Consider the following 10,853-nt stretch of genomic DNA (forward strand, 5'->3'; position numbering starts at 1 on the left):
GCCACAAGGGCCTGCACAAGAAGGGCCTGGGCAAGGGCTGCTTCGGCCTCAAGCTCGACCGCATCGGCGCCATGAGCGGCCTCGGCTGCTAGGCCGCCCCCTGGCGGTGAGTGCGGCGCGCGCCGGGCGGGAGGGAGGCCCCGACCCCGGGCCGCCCTTGTACCCCAGCACGTGCAGACCTGGCCGCGGMAAGACGGGGCAACGCGGCCCCTAGAGCGTGGGGAAACCTTCTGTACCCGCCTTAGATAGACCGGAGCGGAGGGGTAGTTCAGGCAGTGCCGCTGCTGCCCGACAGACGCAGGGCATGGAGTACAGGCGCAGCACAGACCGTGTACAGAGCACGGCCTTAGTCCAGAGCACGGCCTTAGTCCAGAGCACGGCCAACATGCAGAGCAGCAGGACCCCCAGGCATTCCCGCCATCCCTGCCGTGCCGGCAGCTCTGCGCTGGCCCTGCCACCCGTGTCCCATCTCTGCTGCCGGGCAGGGCACACGGAGCAGGGGGCTGCACATAGCGAGGCCCACGCCGAGGGAGCCCTGCTGTGGATAGCGCTGATGGGCCAAGAGGAGGGCCCCAGCGTGGGCCCTAATTGCAAGGCCGCCCTCCCGCTGATGCCCTGCTGATCCCGACCCCAGGACGAGCTGGAAGCGCTGCCTGGAGGTGCTCAGCTCCCTTTCCACRTGCTCGGCACCCCCGGGCTCCAGGCAGGCTGCACACGGGGCTCCCAGCGCTGCCCTTGTGCTGAGYCCCGCGCGCCTGACAGGTCACCTAGGACCCCGTAACGGGGCGCTTAGAGGGGAGGTATCTGCTGGGACAGGAGCATTAGAGAGGTGCTTCTCGTTCCTTCTCAGCCCTCATTCTCGGCCATTCTCTGAATCAGTTATCTGAGGAGAAAAAAAATAGACAGACAGACAGACAGACATGAGTTGCCCAGGGGTGTCCTCCGTGTCAGCACAGCTAAAGACAGCGCTGTGCTCACCCAGCCCTTGCACCCCACCAAGTCATGAGGAGCTGTGAGTTCTCCCACAACGCTCTCCACCATTAGGGTTTTTMGGGACTGATGAGAAAGGGAAGTGTCACTTCCCTGCAGGGACCAGCACGGGCAAAAGACAGCAGCTCCTCCTGCCGCAGACTCGGGCCCTGGTAGCAGGTTTCATGCAAAAGCTGCCTCAGCCCCATGCAACCCAGGGCAGTGGATGCTCTTCCCATGGCCTTAGCTCATCCCGGCCCATTCCGAGAGACGGGCTGCCCTGGGGTCGCCCTGTGGTGGGCACAGGCGAGCCTGGGCTACGGCATGCAGAGCGAGCAGCAGGGCAGGGGCATGGGACCCTGGCGCTGCCCGCAGCTCTGCCCGGGGCCAGTTCTGTGCTGCCCTCGGCCCTTGTCCAGCTGCTCCGCAGGATTCCCAAGGAAGCACCCGGTCCAGGGCTCTGAAAGGCAAGCACATACTGTGTATCCAGCTCGCAAYCATTCTCTTCCATTCAATTCTCATCAGGAAAAACGCTTGCACATTCTTATTGCATCCCTGCCTAGCTCAYCTCCCGGCCAGGTCCGACCCTCCCCAACCACAACAAGATCCCAGTCCCTCGGCCGCCTCCTTACCCGGGGCACAAGGACCTTGGGGCTGGACTGGGTGGAAGGATCCCTGGGTCGCGCTCCCTTTGAGCTCCCGCATTCAGCCTCTGGATCCAGTCCCTTCAGGTCTGCAAAGCTTTAGACAGGTGGAAAGTCTAAGCCAGGGGCGTACRGAATGAACAGCAAAGCTCTTCCAAGACCCTCAGGATTCCCACTATGCTCAGGACCGGGCAGAGCAGGACACTTCCCTCCACCCTGCCGTTAAATACCACAGAGCTACAAAGCAGCGGGTTGGATCCTTTCTAGCATGAGCCTTRGAGGAGACTTCAGTTCACTCCAAAATCTGCCCCCATCCCCAGCTCATTCCAAAGGGGGGGGTTTCAGCGCGGGACATGCGACGGGTGCAGCATGGCAAATACTAACGGGCACTTTGTTCTTGCTCCTTGCAGGGCTTTGAATCACTCGTCCGTGTTTTCCCACCGTGGCCGTGCAGGGCCATCCCCCAGGCAACGCCTAGAAGAGCAGAGACCCCCTCCCGAAATGGACAAAAGATGTGGCTGTGTTTTTCTTTTCGGTACGAGGAGTCATGGCACCAGCTGTTTTGGTTTTGTTATTTTTTTAAAAAGTGCTCTCTATCTTATATATATTATATATACAAACACTCACTGAGACAAGGGACAGTGCTTTTCCAAGAGACTGATGAAGCCAGCTGTATAACGTTGCTGTTTGTAAATTCATGTCATGCATAAATGTATTTATGTTGTAAAGCTATTTATATATTGTTTATAAAGAGATATTTATAAAAAAATTATTTATGTAACTAAATGAAAAGTCAAGCATTGTAACATTTTTTGTCCTAAGTAGCTGAAAAGTTAAAAAAAAAAAATCATTCTGTGTGGCATTTTGTAACCTGTCTTTATTTATCAAATTCCCTTACAATTTAAATGTCAGACTGATTGATTTTAACAGAGTTAAAGAAGAAGCTGCTCAGATGCTTTAGGAAAGTCCAGAGCGAGAGAAAGGCCAGCTGGTATTTTAAGCTTTGACCCCTTATGCAAAGGAAACCCGCGCCGCGTCCCGCGACGTTCCACCGGAGCGAAGCCCTGCCCAGCGCCGAGCGCAGCCGCGGATCCGCAYGGAACCGGCCCAATTCCCCGCGAGAGCCCGCGGGCGACTCGGCTATCGCCTACGTCTCGGAGTGCACCCGCGGGAACAGGCCCATCGCGTGCGGATTTGGCCTGGGAGTGTTTTAACTGCTCCCACAATCTGCAGGTTTGGGTCCAAATTGCATAAAAATAGCGTCCATAAAAATAGCAGTGTCACCGGGTGCCGCACGTACGGAGACGCGGTCCCCACCGAAAGCGAAGGCGCCGGCCCCGGCTGCACGAGCAGGGACGCAGCTCTGCGCTGCGGGAGCTGTTTTTCTAGGATCCAGCAGCTTTTTAACTATACTCTTGCCATCCCCACTCTGCTCCAGTGACCGCTAAGCTGTAAAGTCTCTCTTTTCTCCACCAGAGAGATTTATTTAACTGTGCCTGGGACAATACATAGACAGATCAAAATATACCGGGAGCTGCCTGGTAAGGATCCATGAACACAACTGTTGCTACAGCTTCTTTCTATGTAAAAGTGCATGAAATAAACCATTAAAATGACTCGCAGCTCTAAAGGAAACGGCAAGCAAGGGGGCGGGGAGCACAGCAAACAAGCAGGACTCCTGCAAGAAGGTTCTTTGGCCTCGTTCTTCAAAGAGGCCTTAGAARAGAGTGGCAAGTGCCCAGCTGAGCCGTGAGCAGAGTCACCAATTATTCCCTGACCATTGTAGTGGGCTGGGAAACGACGAGTTTTACAGGGTGCCGGTGCCTGAAGCAGGGCAAAAAGAAGGTCACCAAACCTAAAGGACAAGAGATTCCTGCCCTTAGCAAGCACCAGGACAGCCCAGGAGCCTCCAGGCAGCCTCTCCATATCCGTTAGAGGACGCTAGGTTTGCAGACGAAGAGGATCCCTCCTGCCGCCCCGCAGCTCAAGCATCACGTTAAAGGGGGCCCGGGACATGCCTGGTCTTGTAAGGACAACCCTCCACCAGGAACAGGCTCCTACCTCACAGGGCCCGCAGAGCCCAGCTGGACGGGAGCAGCAGCCGATGGAGCACGTAAGACCCTGCCTGTTGGGAACTGGAGGGCTGGAGGGGCAGGAAGGGCACCCSGTGCAGCTCCATGCCCTGCCTCTGGGTCACGGGCGCCCTCCAGAGATGTCCCCACGTAAAGACAACCCACTGCCCAGGACCTCAGCTCTTGTAGGGCACATTTAACACCCACAACGTTCACCTCACTTGCTCTGCACAGCTTTAGAGGGAAGGAGGGGCTGTGCACCTTTAGAAATGCCCGGAGGAGACTGACGAGCGTCATCCAGAGTCCCTAGGAGACACTCAGGACCCAGCTGGTGTCACAAACTTGCACACCAGCCCTGAACAGCAGTGCAGGCAGCTGCTGCTGCTGGTCCCACTTCGGGGACCCGTTCCTGGACACCAGGCTGGCACCACAGCACATTTCCTTTCAGCTTTAGCTTTCTCCTGCAAAAGCAGAGCTGAAATGAAGCCATCTGCCTGGTGACAGAGGCCCTGGAGCCCAAAGCAGATGGAGCTTTTGATCCTAGGAATTTGTACCACCAGATTTGTCAGCCTATGCGGGGCACAGTGGCCTGAGCTCAGGCTGGGGCACCTCAGAGGGCTCGGAGCCTGGGGTCACACAGGGCCTAGATCCCCTTTTCTCCTCCGCAGAGCGCGGTCTCAGGTGGGGCGTCCTCCCCTCCCATGGGCTTGTGAGGAAAGAGCAGGTCTAAGGGAAAAGACAGAGGGTGACAATAAGCACTGTCCTCAGCGTGTCACACAGGCCGGAGCAGGGAACGGAGGCAGCTCATTAGGGCACAGCAAGTATCCGATAAGGCCACAATTAGGTCACCTTGACAGGGGCTCCGCAGGAGACAAGTCCAGGAGGGAAGAGCGGACACAAGAATCCCGTTCAAAGTGGAGGAGGCATCACCTGCAGCGGCAGCAAATCCAGCCTCCTTTGAGCACCAGCCAGGCTAAACTGAGCTAAAGGATCCAAACCCAGCGCTAAAAACCTCCCTCATCATATCCCGGCAAGCAAAGTGTGCAGCTGAATGGAAAAGAAAGCTGTCCTGGATAGGAGCTAATGCCTCCAAAGGTGGCACCTGACTTCTCAAGGGCAAGGAGCGGGTGGCACTGAGCAGAGGTGGCCACGTGTGCACACACACAGCTGGAACCGAGCGGCTGCAGGGCCAAGCTCCTCCTGCCACCGCTGAGCTCAGAGCAACACCCGTGAGACCCGCGTTTCCACTTCAGCCAACCAAATGAGCGGCACCGCATCCAGCCTTGAGGTGGGAGCACTTATGGGGAGCAAGGGCCTTGATTTCTCCTCTTCAGGAGCAACTCACGATGCAAGAYGAGCTGCAAGTCCCTAACCTGAGAGAGCACAGTGCTGTCTAGTGAGAAAGGGCGTGGAGTTCTCCCTGGAGCTGTTGTCCAAGTGCCTTACAAAGCCTGAGCAGACCTTGGAGATCCCACAACAGGACACACACCTGCCTTGTGGCCTTGTACCACACTGGAAGCCAGCTCTGTTTTCCCAGCCCACATTACATGCTTTTCCCCTYGTATTACTAATGCAGCATTTCCATGGTACTTGTTACTGAGGGGTTACAAAGCCCAGCTCAGGTGACAGCCAGTCCCCAACCAYCAAAGAAAAGCCCAGAGCCCTGAGCAGGAAAGCAGTGGGATTTTCCAGCTGGAAAGGGACTTGAGACCCCAAGCAGGGACTGCCAGGGCCAGCAGCACACGAGCCCCTGCCACTTGCTCTAGGACTTCTCCAAGCACAGACTGCTTCACTCTGCATGCTGCAAAAGCAAAGGGAAGGGATCCCGGGGCAGCTTCCAGAGGGAACCTTCTCCCGCCACAAGCACAAGTGGCGGGCAAGAAGGGAATTGAACACAGGCCCCTTCCTGCCAGTCAGCAACTAACCTTGTCAGAAGGGACGGCAGCGCTAACCGAGTCAGCCAATTCATTAGGTTGGGGTACGCAGCAAAAAACCCACCCTCTGCGGAGCAGAACGTCAGGGAAAATCCCCGTAATGAGCTGCAAACTGCCTTTGTAAATGACACTTCTGCAGCGACTCCGGCAAGCTGGGAAAAGAGCTAATAGGAAAATCATTAGGTAGCGTCCCTTTGATAGTGCTGAAAACAGCACCTGCTATTTTCCTGCCCCCTCCATAATTAACCTGGCAYATTACCCAGAATACTCCAGATTTATATTCCCGCAACGGGCCAACTTCTTTGCGCTGGAGGAAAAGCAGGGTATGGTTCACCTGAGGAAGATCACTTCCAGAAGAGCTTGAAACACTTGAAGGTTCTCCCCTCCCATACACATGGGCTGCATCTTCCTTAATTAATTCCATACCAAACGTCAGCCAGGAGACCAAAGCACTTCAAAAACCTCTGTCAGGGCCATCACACGGGAAAGAGGCTGTCCTGGAAACACAGGTGAGGACTGGCTGATGTGCCCAAGGTTACTCTCTGCATCTGCAGCAGAGCTGGACGAGGACACAGCCCTGCGCTTCGMCCCGTATTTGCGGCACCGTGTGGTGCCCTCGTCCTTGGTTTGCACTATGCTAAACCAGGCAGCAGCCTTTGCCCCCTAGACACGAGCAGCACCTACCCACCTGCYTTGGCAGCCACTTTGCAGAGGTGTCATCTCACAGGGACATAGAAGGAATCACAGAGGTGTCATCTCACAGCGACATAGAAGGAATCCAGGGCTCTCGAACAGCTGTGAAGGTGACACTGAAACACCAAGATGCTACTTATTGCATCAGAGCAAGGCTGCAGGACCCTGCTGGTCACGAGACAGGGGCTGCAACACCAGGGCTAGTAAGGTAACAGCTTGAGGAAGAGCCTGGAGTGCTGGACAGCACCGCTTCCACACTGCACACCCGTGAGGACACTGCCCTGCTCCCCGAGAGGCTCAGAAAACTCACAAAGAGGCCAAGACCTCAAAGAGAAAAGTGTCCTTCACCAGGGCAAGCAGTTCTTTTTGAAACACAGCGATATCTSTGTGGGGGCATTTGGAAAATATCCTTACACTGAGATTTGTTGAGATCCAGATCTGTGGAAGAGTCTTCTACAGACCAACTACATCAAGCACAGTCTATTGGTACCAATCCTTCCGACCTCTACAGAGAAACACACATTTCAGGACTTTTAAATGACCTTATGACAACCCTTCACCATCTAGCACTTGCAGTGTGCATGCTCACTCACCAGTGCAGGAACATCTTCCCTTTCCTCTACGTGAAAAAGCCATGATCATTGCTATCACACTCACGTAACTTGCAGCCTGTAGTAGATACATCAAGCCACCTCTCAAGATCTATACATTGTGGGAAATGAAGCCCATGGACCTGTATTTTTGGAGACAAGAGCGGAGAGCTGCTCTGCCTAATCCTTTGGCTGGTTCCTTGATCAGAGATGGGGGCACCACGACCACCAAGCTGCTAAGGAGGGACAGCCAGTCAGGCTGGGGGGTAAATACCTGCTCTCTTAGTAGCACAGCTCTCCAGCTTCAGTCACAACCCAAGAAATACCAGCAAAATGTCATCAGTCCCCGAGAGACACTGACCTTTGCCACAGCRCACGGTGAGATAATGACATATTTCTAGAAAAGAAAAACAAAACGCTGATAAATCCAATCAGACTGCTAGGTTAAAATTCCACAATAAAAATAAAAGGTTGAGGTTACAAATAGGAACCAGGATCGCTTTAACTAATCCTGCCTGATGTCTGTGGGTTACACTCTCTTAGAGGGCATAAATTAAACAGTTCCACTAGCTGCTTCCTTTGTATTAGGTCAGATGCTGTAGAGGACTTGGCAAGGGAAATAAACAACAGAAAACACTATATGCGACTGGTTCTCAGTGGTCTGACTAACTGGGTCTATTTAACTGACAGGAATGCTATTTAATCTATTTCCCCATCTTCAAAATATAAAGAAAAACATCGCATGTCTCACTGCAACTTTTGCAAAAGCCTCACAAAGTTTAAAAAAAAATAAAGAAAAAACAGCACGAACCAACCTACAAATGCACRTGACTTTTATTGTTTTACTCCAGGACAAAAATGGGCTTGCTGTGTTTTTTAATACCTGAGGCCCCTCTAAACAGCTTAGACAGCACTCACAGACCTGGGCAGAACTGAACTTCTGCAAGTCTGATGTATCCAAGCAATTTGTCGCATCCTAATAGAACTATCCACGCTGACGGTCCTCTCGCTTCCGCGCTCCCTGCAGTGAACAAATTCAGCTTTTTCTGAGCACATGTATCAATGCACTTCCCCCCACAGCATAAGCAAAATGCTGAAGAAAATAATAATAAAAAAAAAAGTGCTGTATCATTTTCCATTCCTTCAGAAACTGAATGTTATTCAATAAAATCCACTTCACGGGGCTGGCAGGAGAACAGCCATCTCTCACCACCGCTCTGCTGTGTGAAGGAAAGCTTCACTCTCCCCACTTAGACTCTGGAAGGCAGCTCTGCAGCCCCTGCCCCTGATCTATGGGGAGCCCTCGCAGGCTGCTGGGGGCAGCGGGGTTGTCAGTCTGGGGACGGGCACTCATTGTACCTGTGGTCCTAGCAGGGCGGAGCTCCAAGCCTGCAGGAAGCTCCGTGGGCATCCACGGGCACTCGCAGGTCTGCACAGGGCAGGTCGCAGGGTGGGTCTCAAACGTGAACCCAGAAGGGGCTCTCAGCAGATCCTCCTGCTCTCAACGGGACATTGAGCTACCAAACTTACCCAAGGTGAGGGGAGGAGAGGAGGAACAGGTTTTGGAGAGGAGGAACAGGTTTTGAGACAGAATTTCTGTGAAAAAAAAGACATGTCACCAACACTGCTTTGCTGCATTCCAGAATTGCCTCATGTTAGATGGTACAAACTGAGCCCCAGCAGGAATGCCAGGGCCATTTGTTAGCACGAGGCAGAGCTTTGGGCTAGGGCAGCCTACCAGCACTGCAATCAGCCCAGAGCCTCTCTTCCATTTTCCAGCTCAGTGCTCAGCTCCACATTAAACAAGCACTCATACAAGCCGAGCTGCAGAATAGGAGGCTGGATAATAAAGCCCCAAAGAGCACAGGGAAGGCAGCTCCATCTCCTTTGCCTCCCTCCGGGTGGACCAGGCAGGCAGAGCAGCTTGAACTCCACCCTGCTGCACCTCTAGGTAGGGGCCCATTGCAGCCACGAACCAGAGGAGGGCAGGGTGCTCTCCCCACATCAGGGAGCAGTGGCCAGCAGGGCTCAGACAGGCACTGCTAGGTGTCCCCAAGAGGCACGTGCAATACACAGGACTGCAGCAAATCCACCCCTGCTTCCACCTCCCTCTTTCCCTCACAGCAGGGCTGAGCTCTCCAGACCCTCCCTTCCAAATTGTCCATGATTCAACCCCCAGCAGCCCCCAATTCACACGACTCTGCTCCGAGCTGCTGCCCTCCCTGCAGCCAAGGGAGCYGGGTCTGTATCTGTTGTCCCTCTCACACAGCCCAGCACCTCCCGCACTCTTCCCCATTAGCAACTCTGCCTTCTGCTCCGTTCCTGGAACAGCTTCTAACTCTTTTCTTCGAGCCAGGTTCATTAACCAGCTGCTGYGGAGCTGTTTGCCTCCCCCAGGTACTCTCTGCATGTCATTTGTTAATGACTCATCTCAGATTGGGCTCGCTGCAAAGACACCCCCTTCCTTTTGCACTACAGAGAYACAGCCTTGTTCTGCACACGCAGAACAACTCGGCCCCTCCAACACCCCATCCCTTCTCTATCCTTCCCCATCTCCCGCACCATCAAGCACGGGACAGATCTTGGTTCAAAGTGCTCTTTCCTCCCTTGTTTCTTTGCTGATCAAAGGCAATGCACGGCGAAGTGCAAATAAGCCCTCCTCCCACAGCCAGGCTTCGGGAACAASAAGAACGTAGGAACAAACTTAAGAACTTTCAATGTATTAAAGAAGCTTCAGCAAAGAAAGGTGGCTCCTTTAGCAGGCAGGGAACAAACATCAAGGATGCCAAATTCGCAGCAATTTCCCCAGCAGGCTGGGACTTGCTGGGGGGGTAAACCTGTTTCCGAGGCATYTGCATTGCTCCTGCCTCTTAGCAGGACTGACATTGGAAATGGGGGGGCAACAATGAAGTTTAGCCATGACCAGAGAACCTTTTCTCACTAGTGAAATCCTGTGAGGGTCTGGATGCCCAGTAYGCTGCAGAAMCCACCCAAGGAGCCACAAAAGGACRCAGTCCATCTTCACCACACAGGTCTATCAGACTCGGGTACACAACRTCCATCTGCAGCTCCTGAGAACCTCTCAGCTAAGCACGGCGAGAAGTTGGTGCAAAATAACACAAGTGCTGCTTGGGAAAGAAATCCCTTGAGATGCAGGACTGGGCTTTGGGCTTAGTCACTTGACATTTGTCATTAGAATTTTCGGGCTGGCACTTTTAGGGAACAGCAAGTTGGGAAAGAATCAGGAATCAAGAGACTTGACCTAGGGGCAGTTGGCTGGGAGCTATTCAGATCTGTCTTAGGATTCAAAGCTGATGGGCCTGCACGGCAGAAGAAGACAGAAACCTTCACTCTCACAAGTGTATGACACCAGCAGTCGGGGCCTGAAAACACCCACATGGCAAGGAACCCTGGCAGCAGCAAGAGGGMGGCCCACGCGCTGCACAAGGTACCTGCAGGTCACAGCTGACTTCGGAAACGGAGCTTAACCACAGGCCTCTGCTTGGAGAGCTCCCCTTCCTGCTCACRGAAAGCTCTTCTCTCGAGATGGAGGGGCCAAACTGCAAAACAGCACTGTTAGACCCAAGGTAAAGCACCTACTTGGCCTAAGACAGAGGTGAAGTTCAAATCTCCCAAACTAGGCAGCGAAGGTATCTATGCTCAGGAGATCTGGCTCAGCTACCAGCTTGGCCACAGATCCCTCTGCACAAAGCGGAGTTCCTGACAAACTGGGAAGCACTTGGCTACCCCGCAGACCCGGCTAGGAGATGTGACCRCCTGCTGTGACACCGTCACATCAGAACTCAGGGAACACTTACACGAACAAGAGCTGCTGCACCACGAGCCTGAAGTGACCTCCAAGCCAAGACTCCAGGCTCTGACATTAAATCGGCATTTTTAATTTTTTTTTTCCAAAAATGTGCTTTTTGTCAATTRCTGTTTCAATGCCAA

The 10,853-nt window shown here is 53.8% G+C and overlaps 1 protein-coding gene across 1 annotated transcript in view; it reads left to right on the forward strand.

The window, feature by feature from the left end:
- The window catches only part of NPPC (natriuretic peptide C), a 4,023-nt gene extending 1,593 nt beyond the window's left edge, over positions 1-2,430 (forward strand). The window contains exons 3-4 of the mRNA XM_026045342.1: positions 1-106; positions 2,024-2,430. The exon at positions 1-106 is cut by the window's left edge and continues 107 nt beyond it. Coding sequence (XP_025901127.1) covers positions 1-92 — 92 coding nt within the window. The 3' untranslated portion in view covers positions 93-106; positions 2,024-2,430. The remainder of the gene's footprint in view (positions 107-2,023) is intronic.
- The last annotated feature ends 8,423 nt before the right edge of the window (positions 2,431-10,853 follow it).

The sequence above is a fragment of the Nothoprocta perdicaria genome, unplaced genomic scaffold, assembly GCF_003342845.1.
Source record: "Nothoprocta perdicaria isolate Ctin4 unplaced genomic scaffold, notPer1 scaffold_4, whole genome shotgun sequence".
Classification (NCBI taxonomy): Eukaryota; Metazoa; Chordata; class Aves; order Tinamiformes; family Tinamidae; genus Nothoprocta; species Nothoprocta perdicaria.